The 25,212-nt window shown below is 40.9% G+C and overlaps 1 protein-coding gene across 6 annotated transcripts in view; it reads right to left on the bottom strand.

The window, feature by feature from the left end:
- Window positions 1–1,369: 1,369 nt before the first annotated feature.
- Window positions 1,370–25,212, bottom strand: part of CEP192 (centrosomal protein 192) — a 402,896-nt gene continuing 379,053 nt past the window's right edge. For all 6 annotated transcript variants that reach the window (XM_033934141.1, XM_033934142.1, XM_033934138.1 and 3 more), the window contains 2 exons: window positions 24,700–24,758; window positions 1,370–1,811 (listed from right to left, as the gene is read on the bottom strand). In XM_033934141.1, coding sequence (XP_033790032.1) covers window positions 1,676–1,811; window positions 24,700–24,758 — 195 coding nt within the window. In that variant the 3' untranslated portion in view covers window positions 1,370–1,675. The remainder of the gene's footprint in view (window positions 1,812–24,699; window positions 24,759–25,212) is intronic.

Below are 25,212 nucleotides of genomic sequence, written 5' to 3'. Positions count from 1 at the left end.
TTTTGCCACTGTAGCTGAAAAGAGATATCTTATTTTGTTAAGTGCAATTTGCAGAAATGAAATTCTATGTTTTGACATTTCATATCATTGACTGGACCATATCCACGTCATTCTCTTCTTGGTTGGGCTGAGAACTTTTCAGCACCCTCTCGTATAAGAAATATGCAAATGAAATTGGTACTTAATATCTATCTTGCACCACTATTGAATCTATGCCAGTCTGTTGGCTTTACTGCTTTTTCATACGCAGACGACATTCAATTAATACACCCATTCAATCCTGAAAATCAAGAAGACATTAAATCTTTAAATACAAAACTCGAACTCGTTCAAAATTGGCTTAATAATAATAAATTAGCATTAAATATAAAAAAAACAAAAGCTATGATTTTTAATTGGAAGAGAGACATCATATTAAATTCGCCTTTCCTTCTTAATAATACGCCAATTGAAATTGTCCCCAAATTAAAAATCCTAGGAGTTATAATTGATGAAAAATTAGAATTTAAAGATCATATCAACAACATAGTTAAAGTCTGTTTCTATAAATTACGTTTGATTAGATCTATATCCAAATTCCTTGAATCCAAATCCCGCAATATTTTAATTCATTCTCTAGTAATAGCAAAAATAGACTATTGTAACTCTTTGTTACTTAATATTACTCAAAAAGAAAAACGACAACTGCAAATTGTTCAAAACACTGCTATTAAATTAATCCATGATGCCAAAAAATTTGATCATGTAACTCCTCTTTTCATTGAATCACATTGGCTCCCTATTTGCCAGCGCATAGAATTTAAGGTCTTGTTACTTATATTTAAAAATTTGATATTCAATCAACCTCAGTGCATTTCAAAAATGTTAATTCCCCATAGTTCCACACGCGCACTTAGATCATCTTCCCAAAATCTATTAGTTGTTCCCTCCTTAAAAATAATAGGCACTCGAAGATTAGATATGTTCTCTGTAGTTGGCCCCCAATGGTGGAATTCATTGCCCCAATACATAAAAATTGAAAAAGACATTTCATCCTTCAAGAAATCCCTGAAAACATTTCTTTTTAAACAGGCTTTTAATATCTAAAATTTACTTTATTTTATTAATTTTTGCTTTTTAAAATCCCCTTACTCCCCATTGTTTTTTCCTTAAATGTATTTCTCAATATAATAGATGTAACTTTAACCCCCCTTCCCTCCCAATTGTTGTTGGTCATGTTGGATTTCTATTGTTTATATATACTGTATGTATTTTAACTTAATTTATTTTATTATTATGTACATCGCTTTGTATAAAGATATAGCGATTCATCAAATATTTAATAAACCTTGAAACCTACTACCAATACATGTAAAAACACACATAAATTTATGTACAAGTTTATTTTCAAAAGCTCCATGTTATAAAATACATTCATACTAAGAAAATTCATGAGAAAGGCATAAAAAATTTATGTTTAACAAAAGTGTAAATACAGAAAGGCAAAGACATGATAAATTGAAATGCATGTTTTTGTTACCAAAATATGAAGTTTTAAATAGACATATGAATATAATTATTTTGATATTTAATACAGTAAGTACATTTAACTTTAACACTGTAGTGTTGCAAAATATCAGTACAGGAAACATTTTACAATATATTATAATTTAGTTGAGGATTTAGAGAACAAAGTTTAACTTGTCAGAGCTTCACCAATAAGACGAATACCAAAATCACCATAGGTATCAGTTTGTACAACCAATAGGCCTTCAAATCTGCCTTCTGAGTTTGGTTTGAACTTCACTGGCAAGTTGATATAATGATGGGGTCTATAACAAAAGAGAAAGGATAAAAAACATTTGTGACATACAAATTTATAAAAACTCATTTGCTCATTTGTACAGCTAACAAGAACTACAGTCTATTTACAATCTCATTGCTAGTTGATGCTAAAAATAAAAGAATTGGGTATTTACACTACATACTCCACTGATCTGAGACACTCAAACTCATTGCCAAAACGTATTATGTTCTAAATTATTTAAACTGTATACAACCCTGTGATTAGCAGAGACCAGTGCAGGTTTAAACCGCATTGTCCTAAACAAAAGAAACTCAAGTCTCTTATATTGGAATTTAAATTTTAAGACCTGAACTGTAGAGTAGTCTAAATTTTTGAATTAAATGATGGCTTGGAGCTCTACACCTCTGATGACAAAAATCATGAAATAAAAAAACACAACACAACAACAAGAAAAAACAAACATACCACAGAACCCAAGCAACTCGTGGTACCAGTGGGCCCAGGGAAGAAAGGTCCCACTTTTAGCCACTTCTGTATCTGTGATGGATTATCCCTGTTATGGAGGCCTTTCATTTGAACTGCAGGAGAACCTCCAAGAAAAACCTAGAGTCCACATATGAAGCAATGGCTTCATAGTTTGGTGAAAAAATGACTGTGCTGAAGCTTCAATGATTTCAATAAAAAACTGAATTCAAGTAGGATGATGACAAACAATATTCTACCAGCTTAGGCTCTGATACAACCCTAGATTCAAACAAACCTCAAATGCATAACAATGAAAAAAATAGTTTTCTAGCTCAGTGTTCTTCAACTTTTTTACACCTATGGACCGGCGAGAAAAAAAATAATTATTTTGTGGACCGGCAAACTACTAAGAATGAAATTTAAAAACCTGTTTTTGCCCCGCCTCCGCGAGCTTGGTCCTCGCAAACCATCTGATCCCATCTGCACAAGCCTCAGTTATGATTTTATATTGAATGTATTTTATTAAAGTATAAAAAGAAACAATATTCTGTACAACTGTCATTTTATAAATACAAATAATATAGAGCAAGGATCAACAAAACTCCTGTCTCCCCTCCCCTTCACATATATACTATCAAGAAAACTGAATAAGCCAAATTATTACAGAATGCTACACAGAAATATCATGCTAACAGAATATCGCAGTTACACATAGCAGGAATAGGGTTAGGGGAGTGCAACTAGGGCAACTGCCCCCTGGTCAGAGAGAGCCCTAAGCCACTGCCTGAGCTTTGCAATCCCCAGTTATGTCTAACAACAGCTCTAGCAGGATAAATATTTCAAATCTGATATATTCTAATCACAAAATAGAAATAAAATTATTTTTTCTACCTTTTGTTGTCTCTGGTTTCTGCTTTCATCTTCTTTTCACTCTCTTCCTTCCAGCGCCTGCCCTCTCTGTCTCTTCAATCCAGCTCTGCCCCTTCAATCCAGTGTCTGCCCTCTCCCCCTTCCATATGTTATCTGTCTTCTTTCTTTGCCCCTCTCCCCTTTCCATCCAGCCTGTGCCCCCTCTCTCCTTTTTACATGATTCATTCCAGCTTCATTTCTCTCTTCATTTTTATCTCTCCTACACCAGATCTAGCATCTTTGTCCCTCTCTCTTTCTCTGCTGACCCCCTTCCCATCTCTCTACTTTCTCATTTCTGTCTCTCCCCTTCCCCTCCTCTAATCTCCCTGACAGCTGTTTCCTTCCTTTTTCCTTATCCCTTTCCTCCTCCCCCTGTCCAGCAGTAACTCTCTTCCTTTTCCCTCCTCCCCTCCCAGCAGCATCTCTCCTTATCCCTCCCTCCAGGTCCAGTAGCAGCTGTCCCTTTGTTCCCCTTGTTCAGTAGTTTCCCAGACTACTTTCCCTCCTCCCCTCCCAGCAACATCTCTCCTTCTCCTTCCCTCCAGGTCCAGTAGCAGCTGTCCCTTTGTTCCCCTTGTTCAGTAGTTTCCCAGACTACTTTCCCTCCTCCCCTCCCAGCAACATCTCTCCTTCTCCTTCCCTCCAGGTCCAGTAGCAGTTGTCCCTTTTTTTCCCCCTTGGAGGCTTGGAAGCTGCTGGACAACAGTGGCTTTCTCCCCTCCCAGCAGCTCTCCGTACTTGCCAGTGCAGCGATTCACTAAGGCAGCCTTGGGTCCTTTGATGGGTCACGCCGCCTCTGAGGAAAGAGGAAATTGCATCATCAGAGGCGGCTGCGATTCAGCAAAAGCCCCAAGGCTGCCTTCCTGAATTGCTGCACTGGTAAGTACCGACAGCTGCTGGGAGGGGAGAAAGCCACTGTTGGAGGCTCCCCATGATCTCGGTGGCCTTGCATGTACCTGCAGCATGATCTTGCCGGCCCTGCGCGGACCAGCAGGAAATTGCAGCTGTCGATCTCACCGGCCCTGCGCGGACCGGCAGGAATTTTCTGCGGACCGGCACCGGTCCACGGACCAGCGGTTGAAGAACAGTGTTCTAGCTAATTGGAAACTATATTTTACAAAATATGACTATTTCCTTAGATTACTGGAAAAGACTATGAACAAAGGCAAAAGAAAAAGGTTTGGAATGTGATGACTAGCATTTCCCTTATAAACATTAAGCAAAGAAAAAGTGTTGGAATGATGACTGACTAATTTAGATTAACTTCTGAAACCAAAGAGAAGACTGCTTTTTTCTTCTAAAAATATTTTTATTAAAGTTTTTCTTATAATATACAACATAATCATATTAACAAAAATTGTAAAGTACAAAAAAATACTGGTAGAACCCCACCAGTACTTCCTATCACCATGAGTTGTTCACCTCATTCTCTACTACTACAGGGGTGACCCGTCAAAAGCGTGCAGGAATTTGGCATGCCGACAATCCCACGGCGACATCTGGATGCAGGACAAATGCACGCCGCCACTTCCGCCGTTCCCATTAGCGCTATGAGGGGGGATGTGGGGGGGACCCCCCACACTATACTTAGAAGTGTTCACACTGCAGTGGGAGGAGGGAACCCCCCACTACACTGAAAATTACCATTCTTCCTGTTTTCGCTCTTCAGCAGTTTTCAGTGTAGTGGGGGTTCGTCTCCCACATGGCAGCGCGAACACTTCTAAGTATAGTAGGGGGTTCCCCCCCCCCCACACACACACCCTCAGAGTGCAATTTGGTGGAAATAACGGCGCGCATTTGTCCTGCGCGCAAATGTCGCCATGGAATTGTCGGCACACCAAAAGTCCTGTGCGCTATAGTTACAGTACCACTACAGATTCTAAACTGGTATACAAACAGGGCTAAGTGGTGCTGAGGTCACAGCTGATGGATGCAATTAGGTATTTCTACCCAAGGAAGAGATCTAGGAATCAACATAGATAATACGCTGAAATCTTCTGCCCAACAAGTGGCAGCAGCTAAAAAAGCAAACAATGCTAGGAATTATTAGAAAAGGGATGGGAAATCAGACCAAGAATACTATGTTTTTGTATCGTTTCTTGGTGCAAACTTTCCTGGAGTCTTGCATTCAGTTATGATCTCCTTAATCTCAAAAAAGACATAGGAATTAGAATCACCTATTAGTAAAACTTCCCCTTTTTTAGATATATTCTGAATGTCTATTAGTAAATCTCTGTCCACTTCTTCCATCTGTGAAGGAGGCTTTTATAACACCAATGTAAATATATTTACCATTCCCTCTTTCCAAGTTGATCCATGGTACCTCTCCCTTGCCCTGCAGATCCTGCAATTGTGTGGCTTTAATATGATCTTTAACATACAACGCTACTCCCCCCTCCTTTTCTTCCTACCCTGTCTTTCCTGAACAGATTACTGCCTGGTATAACTACATCCCAGTCATGGTTCTCCGTGAACCACGTCTCTGTGATCACCACTTTATCAAACTCATCTTCTTCCATCACAGCTTCTAGATCCAGAATCTCGTTTTCCATACTTTGAGCATTAGTACATACTGCTTTCCAGACATTGCCCCCTTTTCCCATCCATGTAGAGGTGTTCAGTGATTTACTTACCCGAGGGCTTACACTCACCCTGCCCCACCACTTCTAGTTTAAAGCTCTTTTCAGTAGATTAACCAGCCTGCTGCCCAAGATACTTCTTTGATCGATGTATACCATCCCTGCTCAGTAGCCCTTGCATTGAAAGGCTTTCTGGGACAACGACCACTCCCATGGGTCCAGTGTCTGCCGACTGATAGTTGGCTTGTACATTCTCCACCCCTGCTACATGAACCACAGAGATCACTTGCAGGTGGGTGTCTGCCCAACGGAACACCCACTGAGCTTCCAGTCTTAAGAGAGCACCTCTTGTGCTTCCCTGCTATGGCATTGTCCAAGAACAACTGGATAGCTTCGCCTTCCAGGGATTTCTCCTGTGTCTATAAGGCCAACCATATGGCTCTCAGCTCATCTGTTTATCAACCATTTCCTCTGAGAGGATATCAATTGGCCTTGAACTGGACAACCATTGCAATGAGCCCCCCAGTCAGAAAGACTGGCATCTGTGGTCAGCATCACCCACAAAGCTATCCGGAGGGGAATGTTCCTCGACAGTGACTTTGGCCGTAGCCACAACTCAGGCTGCGCAATGCTTCCTCTGTCCAGGCCAGTGGCATCTGAAGGGGATCTGTCTGTGGAGACCAGTGAGACAATAGGGTATCCTGGAATAGGCGCTTGAGCCTTCACCCAAGGAACCACTTATATGTTTGCTGCCAAGAACCCCAATACCTGTAGTTAGTGATATGCTGAAGGTGCTGGCATTGCCAAGAGGTCTGAAATTTGCCTCAAGATCTGCTTGTGTAGCTCAGGAAGAAACACACAGCCTTCCGCTGTACTGAAACAAATTCCCAAATACTCTAGGGATTGGAACAGTACCAAGTGGCTTTTCCGGAAGTTGACGATCCAACCCAGGTTTTGCAACAGGTGGACCACTTTCGCCACTGCCTTTTCCCCTTCCGACTTGGACGGAGTTCTGATCAACCAATCGTCCAAGTATGGATGCACTTGCATTGCTGCCTTGCAGAGATGCGCCACCACCACAGCCATCACCTTGGTGAAAGTGTGATGCATTGTTGCCAGGCAAATGGGAGAACGGAGAACTGAAAATGTCTCCACAGTGCATGGAATCTTAAATATTTCCTGTGCTCTGTGAATATGGGAATATGCAGATAGGCCTCCGTCAAATCCAGGGAGGCTAAAAATTTCCCCGTGCCACTACTGCAATGACAGCCTGAATGTCTCTATATACAATAACAGCACTTTCAGTGCTGCATTGACAAACTTCAGATCCAAAATTGGCCTCCAGTCATCTGAGTCTTTCTTGGGCACTACGAGTATATAGAGTATCTCCTGAAACCCGCTTCTTCAGGAGATATGATCTCTATGGCTCGAATGTCTAGGAGCCTTGTTACCATCACCGGGACTTTGACCACTTTCTCTCATTGCCCGGTTGGTCGTAAAGTCCACAAACAGATCTGGAAGTGGGTGACAGAATTCAAGCTGGTATTCTTCTCGAATGATATCCAGTACCCAGCGGTCTTTGCAAATCTGCTCCTAAGCTTCCCAATAAGCCGACAACCTCTCGTCTATCTGTGGAATTATGGCTATTGATCTAACAACACTGGGATTTTTGGGAGGCTGCTGAGGTGTGAAAACCAGAGGATTGAGGTATAGTGCTTCCTTAGTTTTGTCTAGATCCTTGATACAATCTCTGGGCAGAGGCTCTTTCTGAATACTGATATTGCTGAGAGCCTTAAATATTAGCGTAGTGTCTCTCAAACTGTGTGCCAAGGTAAAGTGGTGTGCCCCGAAGAGATCCTGGTTGTGCCACAACAGATTCCAGAATTTTACTTTAATTTTAAAAATTCCCTTCATAAGTGTACACTAGAATAGACGACATATACGTCATGTACGTAAGAATCTGTCAATGTTATGAGAATCTGTGTGCATTAGCATACAACCAACCAGACAAACATCATTATTTGACATGATTAGTCCTTGAAAAATTATGGTAAGTAATTTGAATTTTATTTTTTATGCAATAGTTATCCTAACTTGAGAAACAAAGAAATTAAGGCTTTGTTACCATTTGGATCTTTTTATCTTTGCGAACTTGGATTTTCAGCTCTGACAAATTAAATTGGAAAAAAAAAGAACGACTGGTAAATGATGAAATGCATGTTTGTTGACTATCGAGCCGCGTTTTGAGTTAATTTGCACTCAAAAAATAAACACATCCATCACATTAATTAGCAATTCTGTTCTGTCTACTTTAGTTTCAGCATTGTTACAATTATCCATACATAGCTTAAAGAGCTTTAAATAAATAGCTCTCAAATTTAATTTTGTTGGTTTTGCAATTTTATAATTTCAATTATAAATGTGCCATGAAAAACATTTGCTGTGTTTAGTGTGCCAGAACTAAAAAAAGTTTGACAAAATTTTCCAATAAAATTTCATGATAAAAAAAAAAAGTTTGAGACACACTATTCTAGCGACTCGTAGTCTGCTATCTGGCAAAGGTGGCAATAAGATCGTCCAAATCCATTACCAAATAGCATTTGTTCCTTATAAAAGAGTCTGCTTAGTGTTGCTTTAGAAGCTGAATCTCCAATCCATTGTCTGATCCAGAGCATTCTACGAGTAGAGATAGCATAGGCAGAAACTTTACTCATGACTGATTATATCATATAGCAGTGGTTCTTTAACTTGTCTTGGGGAAGCCCAGCCTGTTGGGTTTTCAAGATATCCCTAATGAATATGCATCTAACGCCACAGGGAAGCTATTACGCTCAAGACTAACAGTTTAACATTCAAATATTTTATTAAACTATTGGCTTACCACCTTATTACAGAAAAGACTTTCACAATTATTAGAAAATTACTTAAATAACCATATACACAAAATTGCACAAGAGAGACCAAACATTTACACTAAACACCATTCATTATATCCTCAAACCTGCAGTTGTCCTTATTCATCATATATCATTAGTTCCTTTTTCCAAAACTGCTAGATATATCAATGTGTTCATTATCTCCAGATCTCACGTTGATCCTTAAATGATCATTGAATGTTCCATAATCTCATAAAAGTTCTTCTAAACATAATATGCAGTGTAGCCCAACATCAAGCTGGGTTTCGCTGTTACGCATCTTCAGGAGCTGTGTCTGTAAGAACTCCCAGTGTCATCTAAATATTAATGAGGAGTTAATGAATATGCATGGGGCAGATTTGTATATAATAGAGGTGACAGGCATACAAATCTGCCTCAAGCATATTCATTAGGGATATCTTGAAAACCCAATTGGCTGGGGGACTCCCAGGACAGGTTTAAAAACTATTGATAAAGAGCATCTGCTACATAGCCAACCCCTGTCATTACCAGCTGGGGGTAAACACCCATCCACTGTGGGAGTCCGATGTAATCTGGTATGGCAAGTGCATGCGACGAACGAGGTCGCTGCTGCTGCCTTAATTCCCCAAGGCCAAGGCTTGCCTTTTGAGGACATCTACACTGCGGTCCTGCACATCCTTTAAAATGATATCTCCTTTGCTAGCCAGCAAAGTATGTTTGGTAACCTGTGCTACCAACGAATCCACTTTAGGCTGAACAAACAGCTGTTGAAATTCAGGAGTCATGGGATATGCTTTGATATCATCCTAGCAACCTGTAAGGAGCCCTCCAGGGTTTCCCAATGCTCTGTGACTAGCATAGCAATGTCAGGATGCGCGGTACAATAAAGTAGTTTTGAGTGTTAGAGCCGCTCATAACAGATCACAGTATAGCCAATGTTTGTGGGGCTTCTAGATTTAACTCCCGCCCGCAGTGAATCTGTAATAATCTCCAGCAATCCTGTTGGCTTGAAAAGGGAGCATACAGTTGGGTTCTCCATTTCATCAAGGGCACCACCACCACTGCTTCTGCCTGAAACACTGACTCTTATATGAGCAAAGATTCACTCTGGGGCAGTAAAGGTATGGACTCTGACCCCCAGTCTCCCCAGTCTTTTTCTGACTGGTCTCTGGTTCCAGATCAGAAACTCTCTGGGAGGGGAGACCCCCTTTCACAGCCACAGGCACACCTTCAGAGGGCGCAGAAGGATCCCGACAATTTAAGTTTTCCACATGAGACTTACAAAATCAGGGGTAAAAGCCCTGAGCAGGAAGCCCAGAGGACCAATTCAGGGACTCACTGTCATTTCTTGGGCTCTGTGGTGTCTACGCTTCTGTGTTTTGCCAAATAGCTCTCCAAGGGCTTTTTCCATGACAATCCTCCAAGGGATTTTTCCTTGACAAACAAGCCCCTTGCAATTCCCCAACCTTAGAGATAACAGAGGGGCTAAGCCCAAGGCCCCCGCCCCCTCACCACTGTATGTGGCATATGGATGTTCCTCAGCTGACCATCTAACGCAAATCTGGAATGATATAGGGATAGAAATGTTTCAGGAGTCCATTATAATTTATTTTAAGCAAGCCTGAAGGGTTTTGAGGCAGATAGATGCTTTTTTAAACAAAATCAGAAATTCTAAGATGGCCACCGTGGTAGCATTCTGGCACTAAAACATGGCCCGGGAAAGCTACAGCAAAGTAAAAAAAGAAATTTCAGGGAAATGGTTTTTGGAGATGGGGGACTACATGTCTAGCCCTAGAAACCACCAAAACTGCCTTTTTCCCATAGGATATAAATAGGGTTACCATATAGCTCCAGAAAAAAAAAAGAGGACAGATTGAGACATCCAGATTTTACTTACATTGTTTTCAATAGAAGTAAAACTCAGATGTCTCTATTTGTCCTCCTTATTTCCATTGCTTTCAGTGGAAGTAAAACCTGGATGTCTCAACCTGGAGCCATATGGTAACCTTAATATAATGGTCTTTACTCACTGTGCTGCACTGGTGCTATAGCCTGCTTAAAGTCACACTGCGGTTGGATAGTGGAGAAGACTACTGACTCAAACAAGCATATCCCCAGTCTAGAAGGGCACTGCGATCTTCGGGCTGCTAGTTGGACTGAAGCCAGACCAAGACCTCAGAGCCCCAAGGACCCGTGCATGGCAATGGTGGAGGAAAACTCAGCTGGTACCCATCAAAGTCCTCCTGGACCACTGCAGGGCCAAACAGCCTGTGCTCAAGTGCCTGATTAATTGGGGAGAGCCTTGCGCCCAGGGGAATGATTCCTAAGTTCTTTAAGGGCTCCTTTTACAAAGCCGCGCTAGGGCCTTACTGCGTGAAATAGCGCGTGCTAAATTGCTGCATGTGCCTCCTTTGGAGCAGGTGGTAGATTTCCGGCTAGCATGCGCTAATCTGGTGCATGTGTTAAAACTACTAGAGCAGCTTTGTAAAAGGAGCCCTAAGTATTCATGCAGGCTAGCTAGAAAGGGTTGCCCTGTTAGTTAGACTGCTATTCATAAGGTCTGCATCTTCTCCAAGACAGAGTTGCCCCATGGCTACTGGGGACCTGAGCATCGAAAGCCTCAAAATTTGGATAAAAAAACAAAAAATAACAAAATTTTTCAGAGCAGATCAGAAAGACACATTCTAGCTTGCGTGCAGAAGGAAAACAAAACTGAAGAAAGGCAGTACAGACCACTGAGGAAAGAGGCAGAGCTGAAGAACCCAATTGTCAAGACTTGTATGCCATGTGCACCAGAATTAAAAATAGATTACAGTGGGACAAGCAGTATGCATGAGTGATTTGAAAGAGCTAATCCAGGACCTTTGCGAGAGTCTAGAGCAGGGGTAGGCAATTCCGGTCCTCGAGAGCCGGAACCAGGTCAGGTTTTCAGGATATCCACAATGAATATGTATGAGATAGATTTGCATCTCAAGGAGGCAGTGCATGCAAATCCATCTCATGCATATTTATTGTGGTTATCCTGAAAACCTGACCTGGCTCCGGCTCTCAAGGAACGGAGTTGTCTACCCCTGGTCTAGGGATTTGGGGCTCTGCATTGAGGAAGCAGAACATCATCTAGAAACTCAAGCCCAAAGAATAGAAACAGCAGAGGGGCAGCTAGAGAATTTAAGGTTGTGTAAAGTAGTAGGTTTGGACAAGTTCCTGGAGGAAAAGTCCATAGTCTGCTATTGAGGCAGATATGGTGGCAGCATTGCTTCCCCCGACTCAAGTTTCGTTGATTTTGGCTTCTTCAGGAGGAGACGCCCAAGTGCATCCCCTCCTGAAGAAGCCAAAATCAGTGACACTTGAGTCGAGTGGGGGGTGTTGTCCTCAAGTCTATGTGTTACATCTTAAACAGAGTATTAATGTCCAAGCCATGAAGTGGAAGAACCGAGATGATGATAAAAATATTGTAAAAGGCATGGACAGTTGGGGCACTGATGTGGCTATGATTGTCCTGTGGTAACCCTTGTCTAGCCTGTGGCATTTTGGGTATGGATCTGAGCACATCATATTTTAAATAAAATATTTTTTCAAATTATTATTTTGAATAAGACGTTGACTTATTTCAAAGTTTTTGGGTGGAATCCATATTTATTAGGGATATCTTGAAAACCCAACTGGCTAGGGGCCCCCAAGACAGGTTTAAGAACCACTGGCCTAGATAATCTTATCATCAGAGCAGATTTTTTTTTCTATGGTGGACACCGTAGAAAATGACTTTGTTGGTATTTCGGACCATGCAGGTAATTCGGTCCAAGCACTAGTGCATATGATATTGTCATTCTCCCAGAAGGAAACTAGAATTTTATGGTGAATGCCTTTACATCTTAAAGATGAAGTTTTTTGGAAATACCTTAATCAGAAAAGGGAAAAATATAAAGAGATTATATCCTTACCTTGATATCTTTTCCAGTAGATAGGTGTATGTCATTCTATACAAGTGAGTTATCTCCCCATAGACGCGAGCCATTTGCAGAAGGAATCTATTCTAGATATTTTCTGCATCCCTTCTACTCTACTGCCACCTACAGTTTAGTACCCAAGCAAACAAGTCTTCCCTCGCAACCAAGTGAAGCAAGGACAAATAAGGGAAATTTCTCCAACAAATCAAGGTTCTCGACAAGAAAGAGCCTGGAGCTCCAAGACTCGGCTGAGGTCACTGCTACAGAAAAACTGCCTTTAGCAAATCCAAGAGGGACGCTTCTTCCAGTGGCTTGAATGGAACTATGGAGAAGCCTTTAAGAACCACATTAAGATCCCACAAGGGATCTTAATGTGGCTTGACTGGTAGTCTAATGCAGAGAGCACTCTTCAGAAATCTGGCAATGTCAAGGTGCGATGCTAGCATAGGGCTACAGTCCTGAGCTCTGAAACAAGAAAGCCCAGCGACTTGGACCCTAAGTAAAGCCATAGTGAGGCCCTTGTCAAGGCCCACTTGGCGAAAAGCCAACACTATCTAAACCGGAGCTGAAACCAGCTCCACACATTCTAGAAAGGCTTCCACACCTTAGTGGGGGCATTCCCTTGGAGAGGGACGGAAGATGGAGCCATCAATCCATGCTGGCACAAGCCTCCAACGTGCAAGGCAGAGGGGGTGATGACCAGCAGGAAACAACTCATTCTGAAGAGGACACATGTGGGCTCTCACCCAAGGTACCACATGTATTGTAGCCAACATAGACCCCAAGACTTGGAGATTGCTCCATAATCCCATGCAGATGGAGCAGACTTTGACAAGAGACAAGAAATCAGGTCACAGCTTCTGTCTAGTTGCCTCTCGTAGAAAGACTCGGCCAGTAGTCGTGTCGAACAAGATGCCCAGGAACTCCAGGGAGTCAGCATCAAATTGCTATTTTAGTCATTTATAATCCAACCCAGATCCCCCAGGACTCAGGATCACCCGATTCACTGTGCGCTGGCCCTCGGGCAACGAGACTTTCAAGTAGGGATGCACCTGCAGCCCCATCTTGCACCAATTTGCGATTTCTAAATTTCCCTAGGGTTCTTTCTATGTCCCTTAGGGAAATGTAAAAAAAATTTTCGTGGAAATTTTTTCAGTTTCAGAAGAATTAATTCCATCATTTACACCAGTATTTTATTTGCCTGACAGAAAATTGGACCAACAATTGATTAATGAGGGACAATAGGAACCACAATTGGATATTACTACATTATTGGAAACTTCAATGAGTGAACTGGTTAAACTGGCTACATTGTTGGTAACTGTTGCATTGATGCCTGATAAGAACTGGATAATGAAGATATTCTTTAAAAATAGAACTAAAGAGCTTCTGGGTCAGAAAGTGCAGATCTTCCCAGATGTCACCAAAGAGACTCAAAAATGGAGAAAGCAGTTTCTGTTATTAAAATCTGGAGTAATTTCAGTCTAACAGATGCTGGCATTGTAATCTGGAAGCAGGGACTCTGGATCGTTTAATATTCTTTTGTCCCTGCATCATTATCTTTTGGAAGTCAATTTGGTCTCAAATTAATTGTTTATTAGAAAACCATATAGCTCTATCATATGACACAATTCTATTTGGGATGTCAATGAGAATAAAAAGTCAAATTTCATCAAGCAATAATAAACTTTTATTGATAATGACAGGAGTCGCCATTCAACATATTACCAGGAATTGGAAAAATTACACTAGACTTAATTACATCTTCTGGTAGAATTCGTTGTGCCATATATACAAAATGGAAAGAACAATTGCCATACAAAAAGAGAATTATAATAATTTTAAAAAGATTTGGGGGCCATTGATAACTTATTGCAATGATTAGACACCATTTTACACTGAAAGTACAATTATAATTATGGGAAGGGGGTGGTATATAGTTATATTAAAGGTTTAATAAATATTTATGAATCTAACACATGTATGATATTTTTGAATACAATATTTGTGGGAAAGGTGGTTGGTGGAGGGAGGTAATTTATGTATTTAAGATAATAGAAAGAATTTCAAGTGATGTGTATAATTCAACTGATGTAATATTGTGTACTTGATGTAAGATGAAAAAATGAATAAAGAATTGGAAAAAAAAAAAAATTTCAGTGGGGGGAAATTTTTCCTTAGATTTCCTTGTAAATGTATTGTTCATTATGGTTCAGATAAATATGTTTTCTTTGATCCGACACACCTAACAAAATTTGTAGCGTTGAAACATCTTGAGAAAGGTGAAATAATGGAAGGAACAAACGAATCACATGTTTAATTACTCCACGCGATTTCAGTCACTCAGATTTTCTTAAGATTAAGATTATATTGATTTTCCTAGATTGTTATAGTCACTTTTTTGAAGTCTTTGATCATAAAATCGTGGACTATAGATTGTTTTTGTAAGGAGAATATGTTAATATCTCTTATACTGTAATTTCCTTATTTTTCTTTTAATTTTTAGTTTTTCATTACAATCTTACTGTACAAGATGTTATGCTTGGGAATATTGTATAAAATTGATAAATAAATAAATAAAAAGATTCCCACAGAGTCTTCTCTGGAGATTATCCGAACCGGGATCTCTGTTTTCAAGCTCTCCGATGTTAAATCTCCTGCCTCTGGGGAAGAGTATCACCCCTTCTTCTGGGGTTTCCTGACCCTTGGGAGAGCTAGCCAACTGTGGTGGAGGAGGTGGTGCTCTAACATCTGAGCTTAGAGTGGTATCTGGCCCAAGAGGTATCCTGTCGGTCTCGCTCACTCACGGGATCCTCAGCAGGCTAGCAATCGGACTCACCGACGCAGCTCCCTGCATCCTCCTTAGCAGCTCCTCAATATTGCCGAAGGGGGGGCCCTCGGAGTGCCGCGAGGCACCAGCAGCGTTCCTGCCTCTCCTCTTCGGCATTGTATCAGGAAAAGAAGTGAAACCCGGCTGAAAAACAACCATCACTGGCGAAAAAAACAGGTACTTAGAAGCGCTTCGGTCAGAGCATTAACCTAATCACTCAGGCAGCGGCCATCTTGTTTTCCCTATTTATAACATTTTTAACCTGCTTAAACCTAAGTGGCTTACAAAAATACATACTTAGTTATCAAACACACAACATATATTAAAAAACCAGTTTATAAATTCATTACATCATTATCCCTTAATTAAAAGCTTCTATAAACAATTTAGTTTTTAAAACCTTTTAAAATTTTAGCATATCAGAAAGTGATCTCAATGGTCCTGTCAGTTTGTTCCACAACACTACTCCTACTGAAATCACAGCTGCTCTCATATTTTTGTAGTGCATATATACAAACCCATCCATTGACAGATACATCATAGATTTAGAGTATCTGGCAGAGCCCGAGAGGTTGGGCAGCACCAGCCAGAATATCGAGTAACCTTAGCATAGGGACTTGAACTTTCTCCGCCTTTTCCGGGTGCCTGGCAGGAGAGTCCACAAACCAATCATTTAGGGTCTGGGCAAATTTCAGCCTGTAGCCAGACTGAATGATGTCCAGAACCTAGCAGTTGGATGAAATCAAGACCCAGGCCAGCAGAAATGCCGAGAGTCAGTCCCCGATACACAGAGGAGCCTCAATGGGCCTCACGTCATCATTGTGACTTCTTGGTCGATGGAGCATCTTGGGCAGTGAAACATAGAAACATGATGGCAGATAAAGGCCAAATGGCCCATCTAGTCTGCCCATCCACAGTAACCATTATCTCTTTTTCTTTCCAAGAGATTCTAATCTAATCTAATCTTCCATTTGTGAGTCTCGCATACCTATACAGGCTCAAGGCAACAGATCAAAGAGGAAGGGTAAAGTAGTGGGGGAAGGGGGCATGAAGAAGAAAGAGGAGGGATCTAGAAGTAGGGGTTGCTAAATAGAACTGAAGACAGTTAATTGTCAAAGAGGTGAGTCTTCAGGTTTTTTCTGAAAGTAGTGTAGTTTGTTTCTTTCCTGATGAATTCTGGTAGGTCATTCCAGGTTTTTACACCCAGATAAGTTAGCATAGAGTGGAAAATTTGTTTGTAGTGGAGGTATTTCGTGGATGGCAAGTTTAGTTGAATTCTGTTAAGGATTCTTTTTGATGTCGACCAAGCAGTAGAGAATAATTGAATAAGAGGGGCTGCTGAGTTTCCGTATAGAATCTGGTGTAGGATACATGACAATTTGAAAATTATCCGGGATGAAATTGGGAGCCAATGTAGTTGCCTGATGAAGGTTGTGATTGAATCAAATTTCTTTAATTTGTAGATTAGTCTAACAGCTGTGTTCTGGATGAGTTGCAGTTTGCGGATGAGAATAGTGTTGATGCCTAGGTAGGCGGAGTTGCAATAGTCCAGTTGAGGTAGGACCATCATCTGAACGATCAGAGCAAAATGGTGTGGGTGGAAGTATGGTCTTGTGAGTGGCAGTTGACGCATAGTGTAGATGGTCTTTGTCCAAAGGTTCAAAATTTGTGGTTCCATTGTGAGAGTATGGTCTAAGATGTATCCCAGCACCTTGGTGGATTTTTCCATGATGAGAGTGATGACTGATGGAAAAGTGAGGTTAGAAATGACATTCTGTTGTGCGGTGCAGAAACCAATGGCTTTGGTCTTAGTGGCGTTCAGTTTCAGCTTGTTGTTAATTGCTCAGGTTTGAATTTTATCTATAATGTTTGAGATTTTTTCAGCAATGTTAGGATAGTTTTTGGTTATGGGGATGAGGAGAAGAATGTCATCAGCATAAGATAGTACAGTTTCATCTTCAAGTTTATTGTATATTTGATTAATCGCTTACTCAAATTTCTAAGTGATGAACATATCTTTAAAATTACAAATAATACAGGGGATAGCAAAAACAAATAGATATTAAACAAACATAACAAATTATTGACTAACAATATAAACAGTAAATGGGTAAAGAACTACAAAATTGTTGATAGAAAAGAGGACAATTATGGTAAAAAACAATAGGGGGGAATAAACTACCTTAAAAGAGGTTATAGAGATAAACTGGAACTCCTAAGTATCAAAAGCATCTTTAAAAAGAAAGCTTTTGAGTTTGCTTTTAAATTTTTCTAAGTTGTTTTCTTCTCTTAGATAAATAGGGAGAGAGTTCCATGTTTGAGGAGCTGTGACAGAAAAAATAAAATGCCGCCATGTATTAATAACTTTAAGTGAGGGCGTAACTAATAAATGTTGATCGATAGACCTCAATGATCTGGTTGGGGTATAAGGAATCAATAATTTGTAAATGAAAGCTGGAGTTTTATATAACAGGGACTTGAATGTAAGCAGACTTAATTTATACTATATACGATGCGTAACTGGGAGCCAGTGCGCTTTCTTAAGAAGAGGAGTGACGTGATCAAATTTCCTTGCTTTCATTATAAATTTAATTGAGGCATTTTGAATGATCTGTAAAAGTCAAATTTCATTTTGAGCTATTCCCTTGAGTAAAGCATTGCAATAATCAATTTTTGAGATAACCAGGGAGTGAATTAGAATGTTAAGAGACTTTGGACATAGAAATTTAAAAACTGAACGGATTTGACGAAGTCTGTAAAAGGTAGATTTAACAATATTACTGATGTGATTATGGTAGGTTAGTTTGTCATCAAAGATAACCCCTAAGAATTTGATATTACCTATTAATTGTAAAGTAATACCCTTAATAGAAATTGGAAAAGAAAATTTGGAACTATCCTTCCAAGGAAAAAACATGATGTTTGATTTATTAACATTAAGGGCTAATCTGTTAGCATTGAGCCACTGGTGAATCTCCTCAAGTTTTCTATTGATTGCTATTGTTTCCGAGGGGTTAGTGGGATCAAGTGGATGTAAGAGCTGAATGTCATCTGCGTAAGCAAATGCGGTAAAGCCAATGGCTTGGCAGGGTCATAAGTGGTGCAAGAAAAATATTAAACAAAAGTGGTGAAAGAATGGACCCCTGTGGAATACCATATGTTACTGAAAAACTTTCAAAAGTTGAAGTGCGATTTTCGAAATAAGATTTAAACCAAAGGAGAACCTGATCTGTAATACCAATCGACTTTGGGTCCTAACTTCAGCCCTTCAAGTTTGTTCAACAGCCTCTGAGGAACTGTATCAAAGGCTTTGCTGAAATCCAAGTAAATTACATCTAGCATATGTCCTCGTTCCAGCTCTCTGGTCACCCAATCAAAAAATTCAATCAGGTTCGTTTGGCACGATTTACCTTTTGTAAAGCCATGTTGCCTCTGATCCTGTAACCCATTAGATTCAAGGAAGTACACTATCCTTTCTTTCAGCAACACTTCCATTATTTTTCCAACAACTGAAGTGAGGCTCACCGGCTTGTAGTTTCTTGCTTCATCTCTGTGACCACTTTTATGAATAGGGACCACATCCGCTCTCCTCCAATCCCCAGGAATCACTCCCGTCTCCAGAGATTTGTTGAACAAGTCTTTAATAGGACTCGCCAGAACCTCTCTGAGCTCCCTTAGTATCCTGGGATGGATCCCGTCTGGTCCCATCGCTTTGTCCACCTTCAGTTTTTCAAGTTGCTCATAAACACCCTCCTCCGTGAACGGCGCAGAATCTACTCCATTTTCTCGTGTAACTTTGCCAGACAATCTCGGTCCTTCAGGATTTTCTTCTGTGAACACAGAACAGAAGTATTTGTTTAGCACATTTGCTTTCTCCTCATCACTCTCCACATATTTGTTCCCAGCATCTTTTAGCCTAGCAATTCCATTTTTTATCTTCCTCCTTTCACTAATATATCTGAAAAAATTTTTATCTCCCTTTTTTACATTTTTAGCCATTTGTTCTTCCGCCTGTGCCTTCGCCAAACGTATCTCTCTATGCGTGGGTGGAGGGGGGATACAGTATCCAGGGTTTTGGCTATGATTTTGTTCCAGATGATTATCATTAAGGTGGTGGGAGGGAGTGATTTTGACACTAAGTTCCAGAAGAAATCAGGTCTTATTTTCCTGCGGACTAATCTTGTGTCTTTGGAGTTCAGGTCTATGTCAGTTAGGTTTAGGCAGAATTCTAGGAGAAAGTGATCTGTCCATGGGACAGGGGACCATTTGGCCCTGCTGACTAGGTTAGGGGGAGAGGATGCAAACAGGTCCAGGGAATGGCCTTTTTCATGGGTATGGCCTGAAGGTATGATTGTGATTTGGCAGTCCTCGATAAGAAACTTGAGTTTAGTGACTTCTTTATTTTCTGAAGATTCAAGGGGTAGGTTGATGTCACCGAGTATGTTTAGTTTGTCATGTTGACAAGCGAGGTTTGTTATTTCCATCATTTTTGTGATTACATTACATTAGTGATTTCTATTCCGCCATTACCTTGCTGTTCAAGGTGGATTATATAAGAATTGTCATGATATTAAGAAATACATAATAAATAGTTTGAACATTTTCTAATTTGCTAAGGAGTATATAGTATTGCAGGTGAAGCTTGGGACAGATCTGGTTGTGTTATATTGGTTTTATGTATTTTTTGAAGTGTAGGGTTTTTGTTTCTTTTTTAAAGGTCGAAATCAGCAGATTGGTGAGTTGTCTGTCCAGTTTCACTGCTCTGGTGGCCAGTAAGTTGTCATATAGTTTTCTTTGACATTATTGGTTGGTGGGTGTGTGAATAGTGTGTGGGTTCTCCTGTGTCTGATTAGTCGGTTGTTCCAGTAGGTTGGGCTGTCTCCGTTTATAGCTTTAAATAGTAGGCAGTGGAATTTAAAGTGTACTCTGGCTTGTATTGGGAGCCAGTGTAAGTCGTGGTATGCCTCTGTGACGTGGTCATATTTTTTCAGCGAATAGATGAGTCTTAGGGCTGTGTTTCCTATTGTTTATAGTTTTATCGTGGTCGCTGGGCAGGGGAGATATAGTATGTTGCAGTAGTCTATTAGGCCTAGGATTAGAGATTGTACCAAGAGTTGGAACTGTTTTTGTCGAAGAATTTTCAAACTTGTCTTAGGTTTCTCATAGTTGTGAATAATGTTTTTATTATTTTGTTGATTTGTGGTTGCATGGTACAGCCTCTGTCAATCAGCACTCCAAGGAGTTTTAGCGTGGGTTGCATGGGGTATGAGATCAGTGATGGAGTCTGAATTGGTGCTAGGGGGTCTGTAGAGTAGGAGGATTCTGATATTCTTGTGTGTGAGGTTGTACTCACTTTCGAGCTTGCAGGTGATGTATTCTAGGTCGGGTTGGGAGCTTGAGTGTTTGTAGATTATTGCCAGGCCACCTCCTCGTTTGAGCTTTCTGGGAAGATGAAGAATGTTGTTACCCTGTAGGCAGAGGTGTGGGAGTTCAGGGCTTTTGAGGTCTTTCAGTCATGTTTCTGATCCCATGTGCCTATCCCAGGCCCTTTTGAATTCAGACAGTCTCTGTCTTCACCACCTCAGCCTGTAGCCCTGGGAAAATCTTTGTGATGTGAAACTCAAATACTGACGAGATCGCCTGGAACCATGAAAATTAGAGCCCTGAGCCGCTAGAGGATCTAGGTCTACTATCAGGCGGAACTTGGGATGTCGGTCCACCAACCAATTCATAATATCATCCAGGGTTTTGTCAAATAATAGGTGCCCCTTAAAAGGAAGCTCAGCCAGAGCAGTTTTAGAGGTGGAATTTCTGGCCCATTGTCTGATCCAGAGCATTCTGCAAGCAGAAATCAAATAAGTTGATGCTTTATCCAGGACACAAATAATGTGATACAGGAGTGCATCAACTACATAATCCATACCAGATAAAAGAAGTTGAGGAGGAGGGTCATCACCCTCGCTCTCCAAAGTGCACAGTCTGGACAAACAAGTGCATGTAACACAGGACACCACTGAGGCAGCTTCGACTCCCAAAGTTACCATCTCAAAAATTTTCCTGAGAACTATATTCACTCGGCGATCCTGCATATGTCCTTAAGTACCATGCCGACATCGCTCAGAAGGGAGGTGCGCTTAGTGACTTGGGAAACCGAGGAACCCACTTTAGGCTGACTAAAAAGCTGCTGACACTCTTGTGCCATAGGATACAGCCGTGACATGGCTCTCGCTACCTTGAGAGCCCCTTCTGGAGAATCCCACTGCTTTGAGATCAAGATATTAATATCAGGATGCCAAGGAAATACCGAGGACTAAGCTCACACTCCACACATAAGGGAGGAGGAAGTAGAAGATGCCGGCTTCTTTACGCTTAGTCATCTGACTGATGGGAGAAGAATCCAGCCTTGCAATCTAGAAATATCTGAGGCAAAAAGCAGGAGATACAGGATATGAGGGCAGGTTGTATGGACTCCTGAGAAGATTAGAATAAAGCTTATCCAGGTAAGAACCTAATCTCCTTATCAAGCCACTTATTGCCTCTCTTACCCAATCTCTGTTTTGACCTAATAGCCCTTCAGACCTCCATAGTATATGCCTTTTCTTGGCCATATATTCAACTTCGCTATAAATGTAACCCCGTTATAATATGTATCATCGCTGTAAATGTACAGTCTCTTCTTTAGTTCATGCCTTTCACTGCCATATATGTAACATCGTTGTAAATGTAATAACGCTGTAATATGTAACTTCGCTGTAAATGTACAGTCTCTTCTATTGTTAACCGCATTGAACTTCCATGGTATTTGCGGTATACAAGAATAAAGTTATTATTATTATTATCTTTCATTCTGTTACATCTACTCAGGAGTTCATACATTAGGTGATATACCAAAGCAATGGCTGACGTCTAGGGTGGGAGAGAAGAGCCTGCCAACAAGACTGAGGACACAAAGGCGGTGTCCTTTCGAATCGCTACGTCCACCCTGTCTACTCTTCATACCTTTACCACGTTTTACAAAGTAGCTGCTCTACAGATCTCTGCGGGAGGAACTGCCCAAGACTCCACCCATGAAAATGCGACAATCCTGGTCAAGTGCACCTTGAGAGGAACTGGCGGCTGCTTACCACAGGAAATGTACGCCAACGAAATGGCCATGCAAATCCATCTTGTTTTAGAGACCTTGAATGCAGTCTGCCATATGTGGACTGGCTGATTAGCACAAACGGAAAGACGAAAATCATTGGTCTTTTCCAAGTAGTGAAGTAAAACTCTTCACACATCCTGTTTCTTCAATATCCTATCCTGCTTGTCTGAGCCTGTAGGTTGAAAAGCAGGCAGACAAACCTCTTGGTTGACGTGAAAATCAGATACAACTTTCAGAATGAACGAGGGAACAGCCCAAAGAGTTACACCCACCTCCGTGGTCCGGAGAAAGGGCTGTCTGTAAGAAAGAGCTTGCAATTCCGAGATAAGTCTTGCTGAGATCCATAAGGAAACACCATTAGGGGTAGGAAGTACTAAACCTCCCCACAATACCTTCTATACCACAGCTGTTTATATAACCAAATCTTCAGGCCCTCAGAGGTGCCACCAGAAGCTCAATAAATCTTCATAGCAACTGGCTTTATGCCCCCTATCGTCATCGGGTCTCCTTAATTTATAGTGTGCAATGCTAAATAATCTTATTTTTGTATTTTTTCAATAAATAATTATGGTTGATATTAAATGAAGTTTTAAACTTAACTTAGGTGGTTCAGCCAAGAGGGACAGAGTACGCCAACATGTTTCACCCTGTTCAGGTTTCCTCAGGGCACAATCCCTCAGAACTGTGTAATATTTCACGACGTGTTATACTATACATTCTTCTATCAAGGATTTTCTGACTTATAAGCCTATATACTAATCTATTGAGATCCATAAGAAATGCATATTTGAGTGTCTCATATGGGGCTTTTCAAAACCATGTCCACCTTGTGATCTTGTGCATCTTTCAGTATAACTCCTCCATCACTCGGGAGAGCTTGGTGACCTGAGCCACTGCAGAGTCTACCTTCGGCTGATTAAACAGTTGCTGGAACTCAGGTGCCATCAGGTAGAGTCTGGACATGGCTTTTGCAATCTTTAAGGATTCTTCTGAGGGTCTCCCACTCTGCACAGTTCACTTGCAGAAGGAAAACCTAGAGAGGGCACTCCACTCCACTGACAATGTGGGAAGTGCTGAAAGTTGTGAGTAACACACGTCTGCAAAACCCAGTTTACAGGAATGGATTGATCACCTAATGTACAGACTCCTGATTAGAGAAATGAAGAATATGGTAGAAGAAATTACTATTGAACTTTTACAGTTTGTCATATACAGTGGAACCTTGGTTTACGAGCATAATTCGTTCCAGAAGCATGCTCGTAAATCAAAATACTCGTATATCAAAGCGAGTTTCCCCATAGGAAATAATGGAAACTCGCTTTGATATGTTCCCACCCCTTCCCCAAGGCCAGCGGCGCTGCTCCCCCCCCTCCGCTCAAACCGGCACCCCCTGCCCGAACAACTTGAACTTACCCCCCCCCGTCTGGCACCGGCATGCAGCCTACAGGACGTGCCGGTGCCGCTTGAAGATCTTCTTGCCTCTGCCGGGCCTTGAGCATGCATCTGCGCATGCTGAAGGCCTTCTAATTCTCCCTCTCACCGAGGCAGGAAGATCTTCAAGTGGCACCGGCACGTCCTGTGGGCTGCGTGCTGGTGCCAAATAGGGGGGTAAGTTCAAGTTGTTCGGGCGGGGGGGGAGCAATGCCGGTTCTTGGGGGAGTGCTCGCAAATCGAGTCAACACTCGATTTGCGAGACAAGTTTTGCGAGAATGTTTTGCTCGTCTTGCAAAACACTTGCAAACCGGGTTACTCGCAAACTGAGGTTTGACTGTATTTGCTTTTGCAGTAAATTGCTTAGTTTCCACTATGTAAACGATGTTTATTATTAATTTGAACTTAGGAAATTTGTTTTGGAATTTTATCAGGTTTAAATTCAAATCAGAGGACATTCAGTTGAGAAGGAGCATATTATATAACTTTATAGATTTATGAACAGCAAATGCAATAAAACTACCCATTTTGCAAATTACAAGTTGTCCCAAAATTTTCAGACTTATACTTCAAATTCATACCTTTCCCCAAATTTGGTTTGTATGTTTAATTTATCTCTCATATTTTTCTTGTTAACAGCTTAATTACCAAAGAATTACTGTACCTTGGAAGACCTAGAATTCTTGGATTTTTAAAAAAGGTTTAACTCACCTCAAAGAATATTTGGAATGCTTGATGTAGAAAGGCTCTCTGGGACTTACAAACTTCAGCTGTAATTTAACACATCAGATGCTTTAAAAATTACATACAAACCACTAAAAATTAGTGCAAACAAGCTTACATTCTCTTTCCTATTTCACTTTCCTGTCACCTTATTGTGGGCTGGGATGCTATTAGTAACAAACTAGGAACCAAATGTTAATTATGAGTGAGGATCATGAAAAATCCATTTTAATTTGATCTGTATTTCTCACATAGAAGTTTAAGAATTTTACATAATGCAATTCAAAAAGTACATATGCATAGGTACTAAAATTTCAAAATGATTAGGGGTGCTAAACACAATAAAATTACAGTAGACACTCTGTTAACCGGAACTCAAGCAACCGGCAAAACAATCCCCCCTCCCCCCGAGACCACCTTCACTGCTACTCTCCACTCCAAACCCTCCCCTCCAGGCCACTGTCGATGCTACCCTCCAGTCCAAATGCCACTCCCCGAGAT

This window comes from Geotrypetes seraphini, chromosome 2, assembly GCF_902459505.1.
Source record: "Geotrypetes seraphini chromosome 2, aGeoSer1.1, whole genome shotgun sequence".
Classification (NCBI taxonomy): Eukaryota; Metazoa; Chordata; class Amphibia; order Gymnophiona; family Dermophiidae; genus Geotrypetes; species Geotrypetes seraphini.
Note: the sequence above shows the minus strand (reverse complement) of the source record. Positions and strands in the feature narration are given on the sequence as shown.